This window comes from Lepidothrix coronata, unplaced genomic scaffold, assembly GCF_001604755.1.
Source record: "Lepidothrix coronata isolate B3197 unplaced genomic scaffold, Lepidothrix_coronata-1.0 Scaffold6, whole genome shotgun sequence".
Classification (NCBI taxonomy): Eukaryota; Metazoa; Chordata; class Aves; order Passeriformes; family Pipridae; genus Lepidothrix; species Lepidothrix coronata.
This window is the reverse complement of record NW_016690186.1, coordinates 3,644,936-3,671,069: the sequence shown is the minus strand read 5'-3', so window position 1 is coordinate 3,671,069 and position 26,134 is coordinate 3,644,936. Positions and strand designations below refer to the sequence as shown.

At 39.3% G+C, this 26,134-nt stretch overlaps 1 protein-coding gene across 3 annotated transcripts in view; it reads left to right on the top strand.

Moving 5' to 3' along the window:
* Window positions 1–26,134, top strand: part of SPIDR (scaffolding protein involved in DNA repair) — a 199,342-nt gene that overhangs the window by 9,984 nt on the left and 163,224 nt on the right. For all 3 annotated transcript variants that reach the window (XM_017831269.1, XM_017831261.1, XM_017831278.1), the window contains exons 4-5: window positions 1,077–1,265; window positions 4,036–4,193. In XM_017831269.1, the coding sequence (XP_017686758.1) occupies window positions 1,077–1,265; window positions 4,036–4,193 (347 nt within the window). The remainder of the gene's footprint in view (window positions 1–1,076; window positions 1,266–4,035; window positions 4,194–26,134) is intronic.

Sequence of the window (26,134 nt, the reverse complement as noted above, 5' to 3'; positions counted from 1 at the left end):
TGTAAATATGAGCAATAGATAGAAAAATAATTTTGTCAACCTCCTGCTTTTACAATCTTCTATATGCACCTGAGTCATTTAATACTGTGATTAAAAAAAAAAAGAACTCCAAGCACAATAAAGAGAAGGAGGACTTATCAGTTCCTTCCCTTTTTGAGCCTGGAGGAAAGGAAAGAAAGAGGGGGTAATGGTTTCTTCAGTCTCTATTTCTACTTGGTCTAGCAGCTGTGCTGTTTCTGTTGGACCTAAGTAGGTGACCTACTGGGCACTTGCTGTCTACCTTTTGGGGTTCTAGCTTTTCTAGATTTCTGAGAAGAACCTCTGTGTGTTGCAGGAGGAGATGTGGTTGTTTCTTGTGGGCCCTTCTGCCTAATTCCAAATCCCTGGTAATCGTCTAACTTCCCATTTATATATAAAGTTTTAGTAGTGTTAAGAAGTGGAAAGTTCTGCCTTCCTATGATTACTAGTTCTATATACTTCATGCTAAGCACAAATCCTCTTTTCCTTGCTTTTGTTATTAAAAGTGATGGAGAAAGGTATTTTGAGTTAAAATGTCTTACTTTAAAAACCCAACAGCTTTTCTTTGCAACTTCTGAAAAGTTGTGCTTTTCTTTCTCCCCCCTCCCTCTCAGGAAAAAACTGGAGAGTAGTCTCTACTGGTGAAATACTTTTATTCGTTTGTTATTCATTGCATGAAATCAGAGAAATCCCAAACCCGGAATTCTAAGGACAGTCTTTATTTACACCACTTTTACAAAGACATGTGGAGGAGCATTAGGACTGTGTATAGAGGACTAAATGTCAGATAGTCATGACTTGTCATCATTCTGCTGAAGGACAGAGTGATAACCTCATTGTATAAAATGAAGTTTTACCATTTATTATGGAGAACCAAAAGGAAAATAATGCATGTATGTGTAAGAAATGTGTGTGTTGATGCTTCAGGATTAATCTATGGTGCCTGTACCAGAACTGATAATTTTTTCTTATTAAAAATAGTATAGTTTAATTTTTAATAATTTTAAATCGAACAGAACTTCCTTTCTGTAACCATCTAACACTTTACTTTTTAATAGAAGCTTCTGCTGCTGCTGAAAGCTCTAGGGAAGCCGAGGACATAATATGGACCTCTAGTGGCAGTGATTTTTCAGATGATGAAAATAAAACATTGATTCCAAGGTTGCACAGCAAAAAAAATCACGCTTCCAAACCAGAGGAATCGCCTAGCAGGCATGATTTATTGTTGGAGGACAAAAGTAGTGAAGGTAAGTTCAAACGCAAGCAGATTTATCAAGAAACCTTCTGTCAGCTTCAAGTGCTGTAATGAGAATACTCCGAGGTCATTCTGACAAAATGATATGATCTAATCCTGTTTTGGTTGAAAACAGGATTTTTTTCATAAATTTGGGGTTTTTTTCATAAATGTCATCTGGGTATAGAACAGGCTCTTGGTATAAATTATGTACAAAAACTTTAAACCTTAGAGTAAAGGAGCAAAGCTGGGGAGATGATATAACATTGAGTAAAGCGTGTCAGTTCATTTCAATATACTGTAGTTTATTTGTACTATTTTATTTTCTGTGCTGTGGTACAGATTCTGGGGTTGTGAACAGCCTTCTCTGCCTGCCCTGTTCTGCAGGTGATATTGTTGTCTGCATCTACTGACTAGATGTGGCAGACTTTGCAGCTGCAGATAGCACCATATTCTGTGGCACGCATTTTCATTTTGGTACACAGTATTCCTTGCTTTCCATGTTAGCTCTACTGTGAGCTAGCCATGAGTTTGGTTCTTAGGATTTCCTTTCTAATTCATGAAGCAGGAAACGGCAGAGGGGAGAGAAATTGATTAAAAAGTGTGCCTGAAGACAGAAAAATCTTTACTTGTGTGCTGTATTATTACAAGCGTTAGTTAGGATAATGTGTAAGTTGCATTAGAACTTGTTGGGAAGTATTTTCATTGTGAAAAATAAATAGCTTTGTATTACTTCACCCAGATCTGAAGCATTACAGCCAGATTTCACATTCTGGATGTCTGGCAAAGTGTTCAAAGACCATTATGAGCTGAACAAATGGATTGACTGATTTACTTTTTTGTATGTGACTCTGGATAAACATGCTCCTTAGGTTTAGAACAAAAATGCAAAATCTTCCTCCTTTCATCCGTATTTTTATCACCAATTTAACACTGTCATTGACATACTGATGGTTATGTTTTGTAATTTCTAGTAATTTTCTTCTTTTTGAAATGGAAGGACTGTCCATTTTTTAAACTGCAATCTTTTGCTGACCAGGAATCTTTCTAACCTGCCATTAGTATCATTCTATTGCACTTGTCTCATGCAAGTGGGACCCTGCAGGCTTTAATCTCTTTTTTTTTTTTTTTTGAGACAATACACATTCTTATTTTTAATCTTGTAAAATAGCAAAATTTAGTTTCTCTGTGTAATTGAAGAAACCTTGATGAATTATGTATCTATTTAAAGGTACTGAGAAAATCCAGTAATTTCCTGTTTTTATTCTAAACCCAAAAATATACTGAAAGCAGTGGAGAGTAAAAGAACTATTATTTCAACACTTTTTGGAGTGTGGAAACCATCATGCAGTATGTACAGTGCTGTAATTAGTGTATATCTTTGTGTGTGCATATAAAGGTACAGTTGTAGAAATGGCTACAGTAGCTGAAAAAGTTATTTTTAAAAGTGACATTCCCTTTCATGTGAAGTACTTTAGTGTGACAAGATAAAGTGTGTTGTATTTTATTAAGGAATTTATTCTGCTGTCACAAGTTGCACACAACTTGTCACAAAGCTTCAATAGAAACCTCTTGACCAGAAACCTGGTCACTAATGTCTGTGTTTAACATTTCTGATGAAGCTTTCTCATAGTTAGAAGCAGAAGTGCATTCGTGTGTGTGACAAAGCAGGGAATACCAGATATGTATGTTTATTTGTCTGGGTCACTTCAGGCTTTGGAAGTTTGATAAAGAAACTAGTGATTTAGACTATGGTAGCACTGCCAAGTCCAGAAGGTACTACCACAGTTCCATGGATATGTATATCTGTCTGGAGTGTTCTGCAGGTGCTTCCTCTCTCTGCTGCATCTTCCCTATACATGACTATTCTGGTGTTAGAAGTATGACATTTACAAAAGCAAAACCCAAAAAAGATTTCATCCAGTCTCCTCTGAACATGCTCATTTATACAAAATGCATTGAGGTTATCCCTCTCAGTACCTTGTGGCACTCGGACCTGAAGGGTGGTGAGGCTGCTATTGCAGTGCAGGTTTCTGTGACCTTCAGTAGATCCTCAGAGGTATGAGCGTACTTTTGGAGTTGCATTAAATACCACCTGGTCATGAGGATGGTGGAAGAAAAGTTCTGCATTTCTATCTGCATCTCTTTGTTTGTTGCCATTTTGTTGTGGGTTTGTTTGTTGTTTTGGTTTTTTTAACTCTGTCTTTTCTTGTGCCTGTTTCTATTAATTTATCCTAAGCAATCTTCTCTCTGATGTGCTTAGAGGTTTGAATTGCAGACCTGTATGTTTAGGCATGGTGTTCTAGGAGGTGACCATTTAAACTAGCTTTTTCATTCCTCTGTGAGGGTTACCACTAACAGCAGATGTTAACTAACACTGTTTGAAGCATTTGCTTAGAACATCTAATTCTGAACAAGCACACTTGGAAACTCCAATACAACTGGGCAAAAAAGTCCCCTAATTAAGCCATGGAAAAACTAGTAACTAAACTAAAAAAACCACCCTCTGTACCTGCGCAGCTAAAGGTACTGCCTCTTTGGAAACAGTGCTTTGAAATCTTTTTTTTTGTGTGTGTGTAATGTTTATCTTTCTTCACAGAAGATTTTATTCTAGTAGGATTTAGCTTTTTTGAGAGACAAAACAGTTAAAGATCAGTTGAACATAGGAAAAAATTAACGTATTTTTTGCTTCAAGTTCAGGATAAATGTATTATTACTCTGACTTCATGCTTATAATAGATGGTGATTAAGCAAAAACTCTTTTTACCAATATTCTATTTTAGATGAATTGGAGTTCATTGATTGGGAGAATGATAGTGATTCTACCGATAAGTGCGATGGATCAGAAAAAGATGCCAGCTTACTAGAGATATCAGACTCGGACTCTTGCACAAATATTAATTGTCTGCCTGTCAAAGAAGAGAATGATGAGCTTTGTAAGGTGAGAAACTTTCAAGTTTGAGAAAAAAGGCTTCTGCTATAATTACGAAAGGTATCCATATTTGATTGCATTTAATTTGGGGGAATGTGACAATTTTGCTTACCTTATTTTGCTACCTTACCAAAAGGAATTCTGTACACAAGAGTTTCAAGGCATTTTCTCTGACTGCCAAACATCAAACCCAAGCCCCACACGTAGAGCTTGGTGGCGTGGTCACAGGGTGACCAAGGTGGGAAAGCATCTCTGGAGATTGTCTATCCTCTGCTCACAGTAGGGTCATCTGAAACTATCTGTTCAAGGCTGTGTCTGGTTGGATTTTGAGTGTCTCCAAGAGTGGAGACTCCACAACTTCTCTGGGCAACAAGTGCCAGTGCTTGGTCACCCTTGCTATAAAGCAGCTTGTTCTTATGTTAAAATTTAATTTCTTTTACTTTCAATGTGTGTTCAGAAAGTTATCAGGTGGGTGGGTTTCTCAACAGAGATGTGATGATCTGGATTCTCTACAGCCTCTGGCTGCCTGTGATGAGTTGATGCCTGAATTTCCTGTAGTGTGGTGGGTGAGACAGTTTCATATTTCTCTTTAGTACTTTGAGATCGTGACTAAAAATTCAGGTATTTGGAATAGAATGTGTTCTGAGATCAATGATGAGGCATGAGACTAATTACTAATTAATTTTAGTCATGAGGATTGCAGACCTCGGAAAAGGGGCAGCAGTAAAAATTGAATCTTATCAGCTAAGGTTTGGTACCATTCCCCCCCCCTTACTTTAGAAAATATACGTTTATTTATAATGAAGGCATTCTGCTATGTCAGCTCTAGATCTTTGTTTAGTATCTTACAGTGAAAGGACTTGCATTAAAATACTCCAAATGTGTCAGCACCCTAGGCCGAGGTTAACATTTGGAATGGACTGCGAGTCACTGTCCCTGGAGGTGTTTAAGGAAAGAGTGAACGTCGCAACATGGTCGTGTTGACATCCTGTTGTTCAGTTATAGATTGGACTCGATGATGTCAGAGGCCTTTTCCAAGCCAATTGATTCTGTGATTTACCCTCTGGTGCTGGGGGCTGGTGCCGCCCCGGGGAGCTCCCTGGGATGTGATGGAGAGGCCGGGGCTCGCACGGGCGGGCAGAGCCGAGGGGCTGGGCTGTGACCCCGCTCAGAGGAGCCCAACCAGGGGAAAGGGGCAGCGCTCTCCTGGCAGCATCAGCAGGAGGGCGGGTGTCGGAGGATCCGGGAGGAGCCGGGGATCCGTACTGGAGAAGCCCAGCAGAGGGCACCGCAGGCCCGGGAAGGGACGGGGAAAGCTGATAGCGAAGTGAATTAAAGCCATGCTAAAACCCGTTTAACTTTATGTATCGATCCTCTATTACAATCATCGTGAGTGAGTGTGGGTGGAGTGTGGTAGCGAGTTTTGCTTGCACAGGAGGGAGAGCAACCTCCAGTTTCCCCATGAATCAGCCCCATCACAGGGTCCTGCTGCCTTGCTGGGGCCACAGCGTGAGGAGTCTGGCTGTGGCCCCTCACTACAAGAAGGACATTAAGATGCTGGAGCGTGTTCAGAGAAGGGCAACCAAGCTGGTGGAGGGTCTGGAGGAAAAGTTGTACGAGGAGTGGCTTAGGAACGTGGGGTTGTTTAGTCTGGAGAAGAGGAGGCTCAGGGGTGACCTTATCACTCTACAACTACCTGAAAGGAGGTTGTAGCCAGGTGAGGGTCAGTCTCCTTGGCAACTAGTGACAGGACGATAAGACATAGTCTTAAGCTGTGCCAGGAGTGATTTAGGTTGGAAATCAGGAGGAATTTCTTCACAGAAAGGGTGATTAGACATTGGAATGGGCTGTCTGCAGAAGTGGTGGAGTCACTGTCTCTGGAGGTGTTTAAGGAAAGACTGGACATGGTGCTTAGTGTCATGGTCTAGCTGACATAGTGCTGTTGGGTCATAGGCTGGACTCGATGATCTCAGAGGTCTTTTCCAGCTTAATTGATTCTGTAGTTCTGTGAACATGTGTGACCTGGCTCTAATTAGACTCCTGTGGGTGTCAGTCCCACTTTAGCATCTGTAGCTCAGAGTTCAGCAAGGGTTAGCCAAGAGTTTTCGGGTTTGTGAAGAACTGGTTTTATATACCCCAAGTCACAGACTGCAGCATCAGAAGAGACTCCATGGTCTGTGTAAAGCTGTGAAAACAGAACTAGGATTTATGCAAGTGGTTGTTCTGCTTTTATTATACCAGTATGACTTACCCCAGTGTACGTGGAAAGCTGAATAAATGTTATGAGACACATGTTAGAAAATGGTGCTCATGAGAGGGTTTTTTGGGATGCAACCGTACTTAATAACAGTTTTTTAACCCTAACCACAATAGTTATGCTAGTACAAAAGATGTGGGAACATTAGGAATTTGAGGATAACTCTACAGATTTCCCCTTCCCAGTTGGAGTGCCACACTGTGGAAATTTTCCTGGGTGGTCAGTGTCACCAGAAAACTTTGTTCTGGGAATTCAGTGTATGCAGGAGGGTAAATCCCCAGTGATAGCTGTGCCTGTTGCAGTCTTTGTTTTGCTTTACTTGGGATAGGCTGTTTTCCTAGAAAAAAAACCTGTGGGCAAGCTATTTGAGAGGTTTCCAAGAAAGAATAGAAAAGTAATATTCACTGTAGGAGGTCATTTACTGTATGAGTATTCTTTTAAATTTTGTGGCCTAGTTCATGGTGAGGGAAGTGGGAAAAAAGCCAAATGTTGATATAGCATAGTTTTTGTGGTATTTAGTAAATCTTTAAAATCTAATGGAGTGTGTGGATAATCAAAAGACCATGAAATTTATTTTACCCCACTTCAAAATATGCCAAATACCAAGAGGTTCTGGAGGTTTAAGCTTGCTGCCAAAATATCTTTATGGTAATATTTACCCTTGGTAGGAGTGCACTAGGTTTCTACTGGGAAATCTCAGAAGATTAATAACTATGGCTTCCCCTTCCCCTTATATACCAATATATCTAATTTAAAAATCACTTCTATTTGGTGATAATTAATGACATAGAAAAGCTTCATGTATTGTTTTGGTTGGAAGATAAAACTCTTGCTTATCTCTAGGGTGTAAAGCTACAGTCACGATTCAGTTTACGTTCCAAGTTCCTGTCCTCTGTCTTTCCTATCAACTATCCACTTCTGATGTGTAAAGCTGCTTGAGGAAGGCAAGTTGAGACTGGTGTTGTGGTGAGCAGCTGTTACCTAATTTTTGGTTTCTGTTCAGTACAGAATTTTTGAAGAAAGCATGTGCAAGATGTGACAGGGCCATGCTTTATTTTCCTTTGGATATTTTTGGGTGATGGGAGAGTTATTTTATGTGAGCTTTCCTTTGACTTATAAGTGGTTGAATTTTTAAGATGTTGCAGGACAAAGATCTCACAAGGCCTGATCTTAGAGTTCCTTGGGTTTCAGTTCCAGTGGTAAATGCCTTTTTTCTTGGCATACTAAAATAAAGATTAACCATTAATGTTAGTTTTTTCAGCATACATGTTTTCCAGGAGAGCGTCAAAATTTTAAAAAAATATATTTTTATGCATTGATAGTGACTACTTTTTGCCAGACTTGTGTAGAGACCTTGTCTCATGAGCTGAAATTCCATATTTTGTATGAATTGTTCATCTCTAAATTACTTTTAACTTCTAAATATTTTAATGCTAGGAATTAAATGAGTTTTCCTATAGATGAATTCATGTCTCCTGCCATGCTGCTTCCTAAACTGGGAACTTTCTCTGGCCTCATGCACTGAGTGGCATTGTCTTCCCTAGTGGGATCCTTCCTCAAAACTTAAGTAGGCCAGCATTTTTATGGAGTATGTAAGTTTGGTATTTTATAGAGTATGGTCTTTTCTTTTTGTCCTATATGTTAAATCTACTTACCATTTTCTGATGGGTAGCCAGATTTACTTGCTTTATATGCAGAGCAAGTGAGATTTATCCCAGAATGGTGTGAGGAGAATTTTTCACTCTTTACATTGCTAATGTGTAGAAATTAGATTGTCTTATGTCTTTCCCATGCAGCGTTAATAAAGCTTAACTGGTTATAGCAGATCCTCTTTATCGCAGAGCACACTAATAAGCTTGTCTGCTGATCTTAACTTCTGATTTGGATGAAAATCCTTCAAAAAGTCATATGGTTAAGGGCTTGTTCCCTTTATATCGTAGACCCATGGAATGGTTTGGGTTGGAAGGAACCTGAAAGATCATCTAGTTTCAACCTCTCTTCCATGGACAGGAGACACCTTTTACTAGACCAGGTTGCTCCAAGCCCCATCCAACCTTGCCTTGAACACTTTCAGAGGTGGGACATCAACAACTTCTCTAGGCAACTTGTTCCAGTGTCTCAACACCCTCACAGTAAAGGTTTTCTTCCCAATATCTAACCTAAACCTACTCTCTTTCAGTTTGAAGCCTTGTCCTGTCACTGCACCCCCTTGTAAGGAGTCCCTCTCCAGCTCTCTCATAGGCACCTGGTAGATACTGGTATACATATAGAGTGGCAATATCCTCAAACTGTTGTGCTGTATGAAGATAGTCAACTGAAAAAGAGATTTGCCATATTTTTGTGTGTTTCAAAAATCTTAAATAAATCACTACCATATTCTCAGCTCTCTACAGTCTTGTAGCCTGCGTGTTCTGACAGTGGGTGATCTGATGGGATGTTGATGAATATTGTGCAAAAATAATTTTAATGTTGTGCAAAAGATTTATTTTTGGGTTTTCCCTGAGTGAAGAACACATTATTTGAGAAGTTTTTCCTGTATGTGGATGTGTATAGGTCTGTGTCTTTTACCTGAGGCCTTCTGATCTTTCAAATTAAGGTTCATTCAGTTGCTTAGTTATGGATTTATTGCTGTCCTAACTTTGCTCTTTAAAACCCCCCACACTCTGTCTTTCTGTGGCATTACATTGGGGGGGATTCAATATGCTTAATGAAATTCTGAAGAGGTCACTTTAAAGATGAGTAGGCCAAGATTTTGCTTTTATTTTTGGACCTGCTTTTGTGTCTTTGCTTTCTTGATCCATTATGGTGATAATTATAACTATCATTGGCTTGGTAATTAGAAATGAGTCTAGAACTCCTGTTGTGTAACACATTTTAAAAGAGGTTATCTCTAGGCAGGGAATCATTATTATGGCAAATGGAATTTGTGTCATCCTGTCAGACTGATGACTTAACACTGATAAAGGGTGATGATACAACCATGTTATTGCAAGCACTTACTTTTGTCAGTCCATTACCAAAGCAAGTGTATTAGAATATATACAGAATACCCACAAACTTACAACTATTTCTAAGTGTGTACTTCATGGAATAATTCAGGTTGGAAGGAACTTCCAAATGTGTCTAGTTCAACCTGCACGAAACAGGCTCAGGTGCAAAGTCAGACAAGGTTGCTTAGGGCTTTATCTGGTTGGATCCTGGAAAACTCTAGGGATGGAGACAGCATAACTGGTCTGGGCAGCATCCCTTCTCCCTCCCCTGCGTCTCTTCTCCCTGCCTCTTCAAAAACGGGAACCTTACTTTTTTCTAAGTAGAACTGGTCTCTTCTAGCAGGTTCCTTCAGGTGTGCTTTTTAGGCAAGACCTATAAATCAGCAGATTGCAAGTCAATAATGGTGCAGAAACAGACACTTTTTTATTCATATCAGCAAGGTGGAAGGATTTATACCTAAATGACCAGACAAAACTAAATTTGTGCACCAGATGCTTTCTGTTGCATCCCATCTAGAGGGACATCTCTGCATCTTCTGATGGAGAAATGAAGCATCGAAGCCTTTTTCCTTAGATACAGAATACAGTATTTCCCCTCTCAATTTGCTATTTCCATGATTTGGTCAGATTATCAGAATAGGAAGCAGGATGTTTCTGGGTGAGTTGTAGCTATCTGAATGATAACTTTGTTCTTCATAAGTTAAGAAAACAATAGTTAAACAATAATAATTAAATAATGACTGCAATAATTTTAAAACTGGATTGAAGACACTAGTTCAGCTAATAGCTAAATGGCTCAGATGTTCCTTGCTTTGATGTGTTAAATTGTCTTGGGAATATTTTTCTTTATAATTCCAAGACACAGGAGTTCAAATTTCAGTATAGCTGAATTGGCTCATTATCTTCCTCAAGAATGACACAGTCATATGAGTGTCTTGACACACATTAAGTGTTTTTTTGGTGGTGTAAAGTTTCAGAAGTCCATGATACCCATTTTGAAGCTGCAAGGAATTTGATCAGAGTTCTCATACTTCTGTGTGTGTGCTCTTGTAGGGGACCCAGAGTGTCACTGAGATAGCTGTACTTTGTGCCAAGTTTGTGAAATTCCTGGATAACTCATTAAATGTAAGTTTTTACAGAGACTTCTGCATACCATGTTCTGGGTGTATAAAATCTGATGGATCACAGGGGCTATCACAGTGACATAAACAGACTTTAGACCTTCCTGCCTTGAGCTACCATTCCCAGACTGTATTTTTATGTTGTTTGAAGCACCAGGCTGTTTGTATGTGCTTAATCCAACCCCTCTGCTTTGTTTAAATTAAGGCTTCAACTGAGCCTCATATTCTCTCTTACACAGCTCTGGAGAGCAACAACTTTAAGCGCAGCTGACAGCATTGCTATCTTGGCATCCATGCATTGAATGCCCCTCTCTTTGTGGTCTTCCCCACCTCCTCCCCATGTTTGCCTGGTGTTTTAAACAAGATTCAAGGGGCCTGTGTTAGTTTTCCTGTAGCTGCATGCCACAGGAGACATCTGTGTTTCCTCAGGCCTGGCACCTCTCGGCAGAGTGACTCTTCACAGCATCACAGTGGATCTTCAGAAGTACTAGAGAGAAGCAAAGCAGTATATGTTGGCCCTGTCAGGGCCCTAACCTCCACCTAAGGAGGTGGAACAAAGAAAGAGGGGCTCATCTGTCTTCTGTTGGTATTTTGCCTAGTGCTACAGCAGAGGAGGGTACAGGAAAGAAGGGGAGCATGCCCTGCTGGGAGTGCAGTCTGTAAGGAAAGAAAGCATAAAGCCAGAGGAGTTAACAACTTTAATAGGAAGTTAAAGGCTTTTGTCTTCTTGGTTTCCTCACTTCTGATGAGGCTTTCTGTTGTTTGCCATTATGGATAATTTGCTAATAGTGTTGTGCTCTGCACAGAGCTGGGAGCACAGTGAGAAAGCTGCTGGGTTTTTGTTTGTCTTTGTCTTCCAAAATGTCTCAGGAACCTTCAGGCTAAATTGGAGGAGAGATTAGTTTGAATTTGTTGGAAATCCTTTTTTGAAGGACATGGTGGAAGAGAAGTTTTAGTGAAATGCCAATCTCGATAATTTCTTTTTCTTATCAATGTGCTTTCCAAGTACTGTGGTTCTAGAAGGAGACCTGAACTGAGTAGGTTGGCTAATGGTTTGAATTCTCTAAAAGCCTTTGGTTCAGTCTTTTTCGTGTGTTGTCACTTCTTTTTAAAAATAACTTTTTGAACTTTTAGTGGCCGGTTCTGTCACCCATCATGTCAATTCATTGCATCCAGTTGCAAAGAAAATATTTTGTGTCCTTTTAAGGTTCTTAATGGAGTTGTGGCTTCCATCTTTTCACAACTGGTGTTGGGGTTTGTGGCAGTAGTGTAAGAAAGACATATACGCATGGCTATCTCAAAAAAAGTGCCTGTGTAATACTGACTATAGAATGGCTATTAAGTGAAAATAAGACACTTAAGTGTCCAAGGTCATCCAGTTCCTGGTAGAACAAGTAAAGTATTAGGTGTACCAAAATCATCCAACTATCCCTATATTTAGGCTTCATCTTCTTATGAATTTCTTGTCACTTTTCACCAAAAGAGAACTGTTCCTTCTTTAATAAGGGTTAGTGTATACTGGCTCTTTGTAGAATCTACTGAATGTGAAAATCTGGAAATAAATTTAGAATACCTTTAAAAACAGAGGAAAATCAAAGTTTAGAAACTATTCTGTACTAACCTCAGGGTTATTAAAAAACCCTGAGGTTTTCTGAGTGTGTTTCTCTCTCTTTCATGGATGAAGCTCTTGTATATCTCTGCTTGTTTTTATCTTGCGTGGAAGAAGGCAGTTATGTGGGGAGTTCGTTTTGTTCTGTGGGGGTTTTTTAAGTCACGGCACTGCATCTTTAGCTTGGAAAGAATGCAATTTGGTGATATGGTATGGGGAACATGACTTCTGTTCCTGGCTCCCACTGCAGTGTGTGTTGGATAGCCAAGAGGAATAAATGGGGGCAGAACAAATGGAAAGAAACTGAGAACGTTTATAATAAAACTTAAGAAATTTGGAGGTATGAAATGCTGTGCGAGGAATTGACTCTCTTGAGGACAATAAGAAGGAACTGGGGTGGGGTGAAATCCTAATGCCTCCCATATCCAGTTTGGCAGGGTCTGTGTCATGTTCTATGATAAACAGTTTCTGTACAAATGTCTGAATCATCTGTAGATGGCAATTCAGATTTACAGTTCTTTTGTTATCAGGACACTCATGTTCCAGACTAATAACCCTGGTGACTGATTAACCCTTTCTGTGGAGATGGTCTATAGTGATGGGCTCTAACTCCATGACTGTAATACATTAAAGAGAATTTTGCCTGCTCTGCAGGAATCTGTTAAAGCACTCTCATGTGCAGGCCAGCTGCAGACAACTCTGCTCCATCCTTTTTTTTATCCCGTTTAGGATAACACTGCCTTCAGACCAGGGCAACAGCTTTGACAACTTGATGTTTTTATCTTTGTCCTCAATCTCTCTGGAAGTATGCTATGAAATTGTTACTTCATATATCTTTCCCACTACTCCCAACTTCAGCCCAGCTTTATTATTCCTACTTCCTGGGCACATGAAGATGCTGTTGCATGTGGCTGTTGATTCACTGCTCAGTCCCAGCACAGTGGCATTCTTTTTGACTCTGTCCCAGTCGTTCTCCTCCCACTCTGTCTCCTCTTCCCAGCACAGTCACTATTTCACTCACTTGTCCCCATTCACCTTCACCTGGTCATTGCTTGGTCTCAGTTCACTGGTTCTCTCTTGCCTAATACCAGATTTTAATCCTGTGCCACCAAATACTCTCATCTCATTGCAAATCTTCAGAAACAGTGACTGTAGCAAACTTCTTGATATTTTGCAGACACATTGACACCTTCCTGTACGTGAGAAAGGGAACATTGAAGCTAAGTGAGAAAACCAGACTTGAACTTGAAGGCAAACACAATGGGCAGAGCAGCTTCATCCTGACATAAGTAGTCATGTACGAGAAGGCTTGAGGTTTCTGTTGGGTTTTAAATACTGTGAAAACACTAAAAACACTGCAACTTTAAAAATCCATTAAGTTTGCACATTAACTTTACTTATGGATAGTAGTTTTGATCTTCGCATTCACAAAAAGGTGCGGTGGAAGTAGAAGAACTTCAGAGCAGGTTGGTATGAGTGAAAAATTCCACAGAATAGAAACTGTCAGCTTCAAAAAGAGATTGCTGTGGGGGGGACATGGGAGAAACCCATGCCTCATAAACAGATAAGTAAATAAAATGCCTCAGTACTGTATAGGAGACATCAAGTGAAACTAGCAGGTTGATTCAACATTAAAAAGGAGTTGATTCATACCACCATAGGAGCTGCAGAGGTCCTTGCCACAGGATGATATGAATGCTGAAATATTACATGGGTTCAAGACTAATTGGACAAACTCATGAAAGACAAATCTGTTAAGAATTAAATACAAAGACCTTGCCTCTAGTTGTAGCTACAAACTGGAATCAAGAAGGCTGTTCTGTGGCAACGTTTCCGCATGCGTATCCTGTTTTGAACTCTTCCCTAAACATCTGACATTAATAATTGTTGGAGACAAAAGTAAGGGGCTAGAATGATCCTTGGTAGATCCCTATTCCCATGTTTGTGTGCTGTGGGCTTTCCAGCGTGTGTGAATTTTGTTCCTTTTTACTATTGCCACCCTCAGTGCTTTCTCAACAAAGCAATTGAGAAGTCACATAGCAAAAGATGATGTTGCAAACAGGTGTCCACTTGGTCGGTGTGATGGATACCCTTTGTAACTATTGTTCTCTACCACCTGCTGCTCTGTGTGGCTTTTTGCAAAGTGTTTTTTCACGTAGTCTAGTTTTATGCTTACCTCATGTTTCTAATAAAGCTTTCTGTACAGACATAGGGAAGGAGAGGAGCTTTTGAGATAACATAGATTTTGTAGAGGCTGATGGCCCTAGCCAGACTTGTCTAGAGAAGAATTTAGCTTCCCTGGAGTGAGCATGACAGGCTTCACAGCCTTAAGTTACTTTAATTTGCTTGGTTGGGTGAGGGAGAAGTGCAAAGGTGAGTCTTGGCTTTCTGTTTGTTTTTCTTTTTTTAATTGAAATCTTTTAATTTTTATGACTAATTGAAAAAGCACTATGGTTTTCTTTTTTAAAACGTAAGTATTTGTTTAATGACAGTGAAGCATCATGAAATTTAAAAAAAAAAAGATGTTGCCAATTGTGAATCTGGTATGTTCCAGTCATAAAGTGATTTGTCTAGGATATGAAGCACTTAGGATCTTCTGGGATGGGACAACAGTATAAGTAGTAGTATAGAAAAAAAAATAAATAATATAAACCCACAATACTGAACTTACTTTCTGGGGTAAGCAGCATAACTGCAGGTCCCTTGGGGATCATGTGTGTGAATTCATCAGTGTATAATGGTGTGGGCTGAAGCTGGAAATAGGTGTATAATGCAAAAGTAATAAATAATATGTTCTTCATAAGCTGATGACACAGAATTATTACACTGAAGGCTCATCTAGCTCGGGTATTAATTATAATAGTATCTTCTCCCAGTACTTTGTTAAACAGTGTGCTGTGGGAGAAGGAAGATCTCTGTTGCAGTTCAGATGCTTTCTGAGCCAGAAGCTGAATTGAGGTTATTAGGTCTGAGAAATATTGTTTTATCCTGCAGTAGGTAACTCAGTCCCTTTCTGAACCAATTTAAGTTCATGGGCTCCAGGCATTTGGTGGGGGTGGGTAGCCCAATCTAATAACTAATATCTAATAATGCATTATCTGTTTAAGGGCAAAATTAGAAAAAAGACCTTTTAGCTGTGGCAGTTGCAGATAAAGCATCATATTGCCTTTTGCCTTGTTCTTTGCAGACATGTACAGAGAAAAGGATTAACAATATTATGGACAGTAATGTAACAGTTTTACAGAGCTGCTTGTAAAAACAGATTATATAGCTGTATACCAGGAAACTTTACAGATGGTGTGCTTTGACTAATTTGTTCCTCCTTTATGGGACTCAACAGCATCGTCCTTATAAGATACTTGTGGTGTGTTGGGAGGATATAAGAGTTTTTGTATGGTGTTTACTTACTAGTCTAAATGAAGGAAGGGCCAAAGCAGCTATTTGGACTAAGAAACTTTATCAACCTCAGCCTGTAGTAACTGGAGGAGGAGGTAAGAAGAGAAGGAGATATATTTTCTCTTAAGTTGTTTATGGGGGAATGTTGGATTAAAAGATATCAGGTTATGTAGACTTTTTGAAGGGTACATATTCAGGACTTGGAAATAAAATAGGACGTAATTGTCACTCATGGCTAAAAAGCAATGAGATGGACAATAGATAAGATTGTCAGTTTAAACAACAACAGAAGCAATGTTTGTACATGAAACAAGTCTGGAAAAAAGTGCAGGAGTGTGATTATTTTCCTCTGTGTTGTAACCTTTATATGCACTTGAGTCTAGTTTTCCTATGCAAACAGTAGAGCTAGATTTGTTTCTTATATTATTTTTAACTTGTGGTTTTTATTACTTTAATGATTCTGTGATGCTTCTCTTATCTGTAAAAGCATTTAGTTGTTAAAAACTTAGTACTAACTGCAGCAGTTGTGGAAGAAAAAGTAGTTAAGTGGGCATCAGAATAGGGCAGGGAATTAGTTTTGGGTTTTGGGGTGGTTTGTTTTTTTTGTGTGGCTTTACAATTTTAGATAAATGGTTCCCATACATATTGATGGCTTCTCAAATCTAATGAACTCAGAGGAGAAAGTAGGTGTGGCAAATACCTGGTCTTGTTTCTTCAATGTTAAAAAAAAAGAAGGAAAACATGAATCTATCACTTTTGTTGATTATGGAGATGCTGAATTGATTCATCATTTTAATATATGAGTCTAAGTGAAAAATATTGCACTTATCTCCTCCTTGGGGGTGCTGAGTATAAATATTGAAATTATCGTAGTTTGTTGTGCTGGGAGGTAAGTGGAAGGAATCATAATTGGGCAAATAATGGAAAGGAAATAATGAAAATATAATGGAAAGGAAAACTAGAACATGATTTTATATAGGATTGGAAGGCAACATAACTTCTATGCCACACTTCTGCAATACAACTCACTTTTTGAAGGCAAGAATGACAGTAAGATTTAAGGGGGAGGAGTCATATTACGTTATTGTGAACTGCTCCACATAATTTTTTGTTGCGTGTATAACTTTGCAACAACTTGGAGCATCCTCATGTTAGTATTTCTGCACATTTAATGCAGGAGTTTCTTGTAGATCATGACTTCCAAAATTTGGTTGTGAAGAAGCAAAACTTTTTACATCCTCTTCATGTGAATTGCAGGGTTTTCAAATATTACTCAGCTGTTACTTGCATGTCACCAGTGAATTTGTAAGCATTTTGGAAAGTGGTGGTGATAGTTTTCTCTCTGCCTTGCATGCTCCAGAAGCTCTGAAAAGAAAGAAGTAATAATGTAGACAATAATCACTTGCATTTGACACAGTCATGATCCTTGTCGTCATCCTAGAGCCAAAAAAGTAAGACTGCTGGTGATATCATGTGTGGTGGTTTATTTTCACATTTTGAGCAGGGAGAGGTAATTTAAGAGACCACTGAATGCTAATTTCTGTTGCTTTGTTACCATACATTTTAAATGGAAGAACAGCAAATGGATTTAATTTTTGAGACTTCTAGCCAATAATCGTAAAAATTCTCTTTTTAGCAGCACTAGGCTCTACTTTTAAGAAGAGGAAAGATGATAATGTAGCTTATATGTTTTCCTAATCTGGAACAAATTCTGGAATGAATGAATGAAATGTTCTTGAGGAGATCTCCCAAGTGTTGGTAGTATTGTAGGACTTAACTGCAAGAAAAGTGTCTTTCCATGTATTTTTTTTCCATCAGCCCTGTGACTTTTTTAAAATGCACTTCATTGCATAGGCTCATGAGCTGCCACAAAGTCACTGAACAGAGGTTACCACTTCTTTTTGTTTTTTTGGTACAGTTCTCAGCATAACACTCATTAACTTTTCTCAGACTTCTTTGGACCTTGCAGCAATAATAAACCACAATCACTGGATCAGAAACCTATGACTGGTGACCCACCTGTGGCCCCTTCCAATTACTTTCTTCTCTGATATTAAAAATATTAAGATGTTCTACAATATTACCAGAATTCTTCAGAGTTTGTTTTAAAAGAGATTGGACTTTTTTTCTGGAGAAAAATCTATTAACTTAGAAAGTCAAATGATGCTCCCTTAGGAAGTTCTGGAGTTGCAAGTCACCTCACTCAGGAGGAGTATCAGCGAAGAAATATTCACTTGCTTTGTGCTTCTTCTTTGCTTTATGCATCTCGTGTGGGCCACTGTCCCAGGTAGGATGCTGAGTTCAACAAGTCTCTGACCTGACTTGTTCTTACTGTTCTTGCTTTGTTTCCTTGATCTCCACAATTTTTTAATTGCTGCTTTATTGCGTGTTTAAGTTGTCAGCTTCCAGAGTCTGGTTAGAATGTTATCTTATGTGGCATTATGCCAGTGTTGATGGGATTAAAGCAAAAGGAAGCTCTGGTTTGCTGTTTACATCTAAAATGCGGAGTAAATTTGATTGGTTACTTCTGTTCAGTGACACTGAAACTTCATACCTGATGCCTCAATCTTCCTGGCAGGCATTAGTTCCGGTATCTGCAGTTTCTAACAAGAATAATGTTTTAATTTTTGCTAGCTGAAACTAGGTGAATTGTATGCAAAGAAATCTAAACAAACAATGCTGGAAAAAGTTAGAAAGGAATTCTTTTGTTTGGTTTTATGAGCTTAACTATGTAGTGTTGTAAAGAGAGAAAACTGTGCTGTGGAAAATCAATACTTGCTAAAGCTCTGAAAAAGCACAAAGAGGACAAACTAAGGCAAACTAGTCTGTAATGAAACAGAAGCTTAAAATTAAAGTGAAAAAGGTGATAATGACAGCTATAAATGAATTAACAAAAAGTGAGGATGAAATTAAGAGTGAAGAAACCAATTTGACATTTTGTTTAAGTAAGATGTGAGTACAAATCTGTTTTAACGTTGTGAAACTGTAGAATCCAGAAGCCTGATGGGTTGTATGACATTGTTACTGTGGTTAAAATGTGGTCAGTACTACAGGTGAGTATGTTTGTTTTTAGAAAAATACCTCAACCTGTACTAGGTTTTGAAAAAGAAAACATGTACACACATTATCAGCCCTAAGCTGTAATTGGTAAAAATAAAAACAAGCATTTAGAAATATGTTGCCATACATAGCTGACAAGGAATATCACTTCCTTTGCTGCAAACAGTAATAATTTATATTTAATAGATTGAAAGGTCCTGAATCCTGTATGCATAGTCAGGTAGGCACAATCTGTCTGTCTCTGTCTGCATTTATTGTAACCACAGATCACGGAAATCCTGTTATGTTGCCCTGTAGGTAGCTTGACATTTTTTCCTTTCACTTATTTTCTGTGCATTTCTTCTGGTAATAGGTGATTTCCAGACCAAAGTGTTGTGAGGACTGACAGATCAGGTGTTGTAAAACAGCAGTAGAATTAAAATGCTTCCACTTTGCATATTCCAGAAGCTCAAATGCAACACTAACCTAATTGTGGCATTATCCTGGGTTTACTCATCTATGGATGTGATTGTATCTCTCATGTGCTGTTCCACTTCCGGCTGCTCTGAAGTCATATTTTTGTGTTGCTTCTGCACTTAACAACTCACTCTTGTTATGGATCTGTCCTAGATTCTTTACTCTGACCCTCTAAATGGATATTTTAACTATGTTTAAAATTGAGGGAGGAGAAAGTAGGTAAACGTGTTACATTGTCAGGTTCTGCAACATTACTGGCAGTAAGTGCTCTTCATTCATTACTAAATGACCCAACTCTCAAATTAGTAAATTGACATGTTAACGGAACCACAAGGTATTTCTGTGCTTTTTCAGTATCTGGGTCTTGCTTACACTTGTTTTGAAGGAGGGTGACCCATCTAATACAATCTTCCTTCATTTAAAATGACAGTGTTGTATTTAAGAAAATAAGAGTATTCCTCTCACCTACATTTTTTTCCCTGCCTGGCAGGTATGTAACTAGCTGTAGTTGTGTGCTGTTGTGGTTGCTTTTATATGGTTATAGTTGAGCATGTTTAGAGATGGCTCAGGATTCAACTGTGCTTGAAAATGGGATTTTACCCTTAAAATTACTTGTGGGCATTTCTTTTATATATTAAATAAAAACATGCTTCAGCTGAAAGTTTTAATTCCAAAAGTACATTCTAAAGTCAGGGACTGTGTTACTCTCATTTTGGTCCTGATGCAACTAATTGCATCCAATCACTTCAGATTCCCTAAACTGCAAATGAAAATATTCCAGAACTTAAATACTTCATGTTCCAGAGAGATGAGGTGGTTTAGGAGAGAGAGGGGCAATGGAGCACAGACCTTGCTGGCTTTTGTGGTAAGCTACAAAATATGAGGACTTGTTGCTTTATCTGTTAACTAAGAGATCCCAAATTTTTTTTCCACATCCCATTTGCAGTCTTGAAGGGTGTAAGAACAAATTATCTTACTGAATACATACTTTAATGATACAATAAAAAATTAATCTCTCCCTGTTTGAGCTAACTGTGTGCATTTGCTTAGGGGCTGTAAACCATGCTGGGTGTTAGGAAGACAAGTAGCCTGCATGACTGTGGTAAGTGTGTCACATCCTGCCCTCAACTTTGCCCTCCTTGGAGGCTCTGGCAGTCTCCCTGTGGTTTGCCCACTAGCCAGGTGGGAGTGGCTCGAGAGAACTTCTCTAACCTGTGGATCTGGTTCTCGAGCAAACTTTCAGACTTAACAGTATCTCGGTGCTCCTTGCCAAGCCCAATTAGGAGAGGTGAGGGTACTGGGCCAGGCTTTCAAAGTTTCACAGAAGACTCATCTGTAATTTTGTGACAAATTTAATTGTGTGTATTCAAAGCATGTAGTATGAGGATTGCTGCGGGGCTTTTTCCTCCTTGACAACCCAGTAAACTCCTTTGTAAACATGAGACTACTGAACAGCTTCCCTTTTCTGTGAAAATCTTCCCCCCATCTCCACTGCAGGAGTAGTGTTTCTGGCTCTGCTTGGAGGGGAATGGGCAGGTAACTGCTTTGACATTAGAAAAATATGGTGTGAATGCCAGCGCATCTTTGTTAAATAAATATGAACTGTTCCTTCCATAGGGATTCTTAAAGTTAACCTTTCAAGTCAAGGCATGTCACTGGAAATTTGTGTGTCTTCTTATGAATTCCCTGTCACCTCTGTCATCAGCAGTCTTTGTATTTCTTACTTGAATGCCTTTTCTTCTGTAACCTACCAAACTCTGAATTCACTTTCTCTGCTACTTGTTTAGGTCCCTTCTTGGGTCTGGAGCCTGACCATAGAAAGATGAGATTAGAAATTACTGCCTCTGCTGTTTTTTCTCTTGCTCCATGAAAGTTTTCACTTACATATGGTTGTGTCAGAAGATCATAGATTGTTTGTAGAGAGCTTTTAAGTTCAGGCAATCCCATTCTCTACTTTGTCCTGATCAGCATTTGTGGGTGTTTTCACATGTGAATGTGCTCTTGGTGTATATCCCACAGAGAGGCAAAAGAAAACAGTGTAAGAATTATATTTTTTTCATATCCCTATATTTTTTTCACTTCAGAATGCGGTTACTTGGAAAATGGCATTTAGAGCATCAAGAAATTATATGTACAAAAAATAAACACATTATTTTTTTCTCATTCTTTTTCATCCTTGGGGAATTAAAGCAGAATTATTTTCTGCACTGTTGTGGTATTGAAGCTAATACTATTTTAATATGAAAGGCATAAACACAGTTCTGGTTGGCGGAAAAGGAGTTTTGAAAGAATTTTCTGTGATACTAAACAGAGACTCCAAAAAGTGCCTAATTGCTTCCTATGGAAGTTTTAGTGTCTCTTCGGTTAGCAGATAGCTTATTTCTATAGTTGTAATAGTAGCTTGCACTGTGTAATAGTCAAGGTGAAAAATAATCAGTGCAACTTTCACATATAACACAGGCTCATGATGTTGGAAGGCCTGACCAGAAATGTGGATAATTTCCTAGATGCATGTGTTGTGTGTCTCATTAGGGAATCTGTAACTAGACAAAAATGTTGCCATCTTTCAGCTGATGGATGAAGGGTGGTAGAACACTGGATCAGATATTAACTGATACAGCTTTTCAGGTTTACACTGAAATGGTGGAAGCAGCAGTGGGCTTTCCAAATAGGGAGAAATTTTTTCTTACCGTCTCCCATATATTCCTCTAATGTCATGGACTGAGTGCTAGACGGAGGATGTGTGTGCAGAAGGTAATGGGGATGAAAGTGGATCCATCTTCCTGTTGTTGTGACTGGTGGCCTGGCTGGAAAGCATTACTGCAGGCTTGTGCCATTGGGATGCTGGTGGGTTTGCTGGTGGCAGGTATGGGCTCTGAATAGGTGACTGGGGAGAGTCCCTGCTGCAGGTGTGCGTGAGCTGGTTTTGATCCTGTCAAATGTCTTGATCAGGCACTGAAGAGGGGAACAGAGCATCAGCGAGATTAGAGGTGACAGACGAGAAGAAAGAAAAGGACTTGAGGCTTGGCTTTGAAAAGAAAGAGGGGTAGTCAGTAGTCTGGGAGGGAGGAAACGTGGAAAAGGGAAATAATAGCAATATGGTATATGGAGGAAGCATATTGAGTTCATGGTTCATTAAGTTTATTTTGCTTGTCCTCCTTCTACTTGTGTGCTTGTCATCTCGTGACAAGGTGTTAGCATAATCCGTTTGTCAATGACATAAGTGTATCGCGATCATCCCCAAAGGCATGAGGTGCCTGCTGTGTTGCCTCTTTGTGAGGGCTGGGTGAGGGGGTGAGTCAGGGGCAGCCCTGGCACCACAGTCAGTGTCTGCCCTTGCTGCCTGGCTGAGTGATGCACTGGAATTTTCCAGGTAGGGCCCAGATAAAGGTGAGAGGGAGAGCGCGTGGGACGGGATTTGGACAGGGAAGGGCTCATCCTGGGGAGAACTACCTGTGCGCCGAGCTTCTGGTACACGAGGGAACACCAGTAATGAAGAAACTAATAAAACAGGGGGAAAATGCAGCAGATACATTTAAAAACATCTAATGCTGCCTTTGTGTTTTATTACCTTTTCATTACCATTTTCCTTTATTAATTTGAAACATGCACTGACTTTTTTTTTCCCCTCTCTCTCCAGCATGGATTTCAACACATACTTGTGTGGGTGCCAGGAACACTGTGTTCTGTTAAGTCACGGGGTGACGTAGGGTGCTGGCTGCCTGCCAACCTGGGTCAAGTTCATTCAAATAAGTTTCAGTGGCGGCCCTTGCTGCCCAAGCCCCATCAGTCCTGCCTTTGCTTGGTAGGTGGCTCTCTTGCGTTAGTTTTCCGGAGAGCTTGGGATTTCGGGGCTTTAAATTTTAGAGGCTTTTGGATTTTCTTTAATGTTTGCAGAAGGATTAAAAGAAAAAAAAAGGTAGCCCAACCTTGCATGAAACTGCAAGGAGAGAAAAGAAGATGGCCATGGGTTTTCTGAACAGATCAAGGTCTGCAAGTTGTAGCATGTGTTTAAGTGTTTTTCTTCTCTGCCCACTGATTCTTTTTTACTTTTTTTTTTTTTTACTCCTGACCTTGAATGGCTTTTAATCATGATGTAAAGACTTTGTGTCTTTAAAGCAGGAGCTAATCCTGAGTTTCCAGTGACAATCCTGCTCATGACAAAAATAGATGAAATGGCACATAGTGTGTGAAAGCGGCAATGGCTGTGCTAGATTAATCACTTCCCTTTCCTAGGATTTTGTGTTTTGCTCTCTTAGCTCTGTAACTTTGGACTGCTCTTAAAAATGCATTAAGTAAAAAAATCTCTTGTTTAGGGTGAGCTTTCGTTGTAAAGGATCATCCCAAGTCACGGTGTTGAAAAATCCAACCAGCTTTCTTGTTCTCTTTATTCCAGTTTCCCTTTCAGGGGACTGTGTTGTTGCTACTTTGCATAGCAGCATACTTTTCCTTCCTGTAACCCTACCAGAAATCACACTAGATCCCCTCCCCTTCACTTCCAGTAACTGCTCTGTGAGCAATAATTTTGGAACTACTGGCAAAATAAGAGTCTTTGACAAGCTTCTAAATCCTTACAACTGGATAGCAGTTGTAACGCCAGAGACATCACTAAGTGGACTCTAAGACAGCTGCTGATATTTTAGTATTTGATGAGAAACCCATTCTTCCTGTTTGCTTCTTGGATATATATTTTTAATTAAGAATGACATGTCTGGGAAAACTTGGTGTTTCCAGAGAGAGTTGATTGGTTTTAAAGAGAATGGAGAAGTGAACTTGCAGGGCATGATTTAGATCTGTTTTCACCATCTCTCATTTGGACATATTAACTATTTTATTTTTATTTTTTATAGCTGTGCACCAAGTTTCTACGTCTTGGCTCTCTTGATATTTGGCTTTTAAGGGAGAGAAACATAGTAGTGTCAGGTTCCCATGATTCAACACCCACTCCTGAGTTACCTGTTGGTGCTTGCTGGCTTATCTTCTCTGTGTGGGAGAGTGGAGGATGATCAGATTTGTGTTCATCACTAGGTGTCACTCACTTGCAATTACTTAAAGTAAGTTTCAGGGCAAAATTAAAAGAAACGAGAAACTCTCTTGCTTCCTACCTCACCCAGTTTGGGTGTGTGTGGGGGAAGAAAATGGTGTGAAATCTGGAAAATAATATTTTCTCATCCTTTTTTCCCATAGAACTATCGTATGTGGTGTTCTGTAATTTTATTGCTTTATGTGTCTTATTGTGTTTTTTCTCTTGTATAGTTCTGTTGATGCAAGATATAAAAGATTCTCATGTATTGTGTTTTCTTCTCTCATATCAAGTGCGTAAAAACTTAAATAATAGCAGATAGCATGTAAAGGATATGGAAATCTAGCTCAAGGGAGATGCAGTGATGGAACTACAGGATCACTGGAGAGAATGCTTGGGAAAAAAATGAGATGACAGGACTCATAAAATTGTTATTGGGACTTGACCACTGAGCTATGTTGGGCAGAGGATGGTGATTAAAAACTGTGCACATATAAAGATGATTTATACTTGTATTATTTAATGAATTATGTGGAATGTGATGCCTCAGCTGGGTCCTGGTCAGCCTTCTCTGTCATCAACTGATTAGTGTGGGGAATGTATGTTAAGTTGTTGAACTATAGAATATTTCAAAATTCTAACACCAATGCTGAAGAAATAAAAGGGGAGGAGGAGGAAGGTTAAACCATAAAACTCAGTATATTTGTTCAGAGTACACCAAATGCTCTAAGTATTTTATTCCAGAAGGAGAGTTTTCAGAGAGTATACAAGTGTCCATGCAGATAGCTGGAAACTTTACTGGCAAGGATGACAGCTTTCTCCTGTATCTCCCACCCTTCCCCTTTGGCTTTTCCCCTGAAATGAGATGTGTTTTGTCCAGCCCAATTCTGTTGTTTGGCTAGGGGGCTGCACTGCTGTGGATCAGGATGTTGTGTAGACCCTGTCTTCCTTCCTTCAGGTTCAAGTGAACTAGGTCTGGGTTGTGTCTGAGTTTGTCTCCTTGGGAAACTGAGTCTCATGGAGGGTCTCCAGGCAGTGGTTGCTGGGGAAGGTTCTCTCAATCTCTCCAGTGGTGTTAAATGTGAACTTTGAGTGTCAGTAAAAAAATGGTGAAAAACAAAAGCTTGTCTATTGTGCATTTCATTTTTACCTTCTCTCCTGTGTAACCAGAAGTGCTAGTTTAAAAGAATACAGAAATTACCTTCACTCACCTGTTCTTACACTTGAATAGTAAAGGTTATTTGAGATCACCTACTTCTCTGTGAAAGGTGACCTAAGCCAAGGAAACCCCTTCTAGACAAAAGTTGTTATTCCTGAAGACCTGGAGTGGTGATTTGCTGAAGGTGGTAATAATGGAACAAATGTGTTACAGGGTTGAAAACACAGTGAGAAGAGAAGGAAAATATTTCTGTTTTGTTTGTGCTAAATAAGATTCCTAGCAATAGTCTGCTCCTCTCTGCAGCATATATGTGGATATCAGTAGATGTTACGTGCTAACCATATAAACAAGTAAATCTCTTAAGCTCTGTGTCAGACTCTGTGTTTGCAATGTCTTTGCTCATATTTAGGCCTAAAACCAGCATGAATTTCTTATGACAGCTTAGAAGAAAACACGCAGCCTCCACTGATACCTGCACAGATATGACAGAACTCTTAATCATAAGATTTAGTTTCCCTTTGCAAAGATTATAGGTTAAGAGATTCATCTCCTTGTTCTATCTTGGATTACTAAGTGTTTGTGGCTGTGTGTCACTGTATTTATCTAGTCCACATGCTGTATTTGAATTTAACTGAGAGTGTGTTTGAATGAATAAAGTAGCATAATTTCCTTCCCTTCCCCTGAAGGAGAGGTGGGTTTCTTTTAAAGTATGGCAGCTATTATGACTAACTATATAATTACACCTTTAATCAGACTAAACTATTTTAGATGCACAGTAGCCCCATTTGGCCCCTCAGTGTCGAATTGAAAACCCTCTAAAGATGCATAGTATGACCCGTAGTCATCATCGTCACCTTTAATCACTCAACATATTAAAGT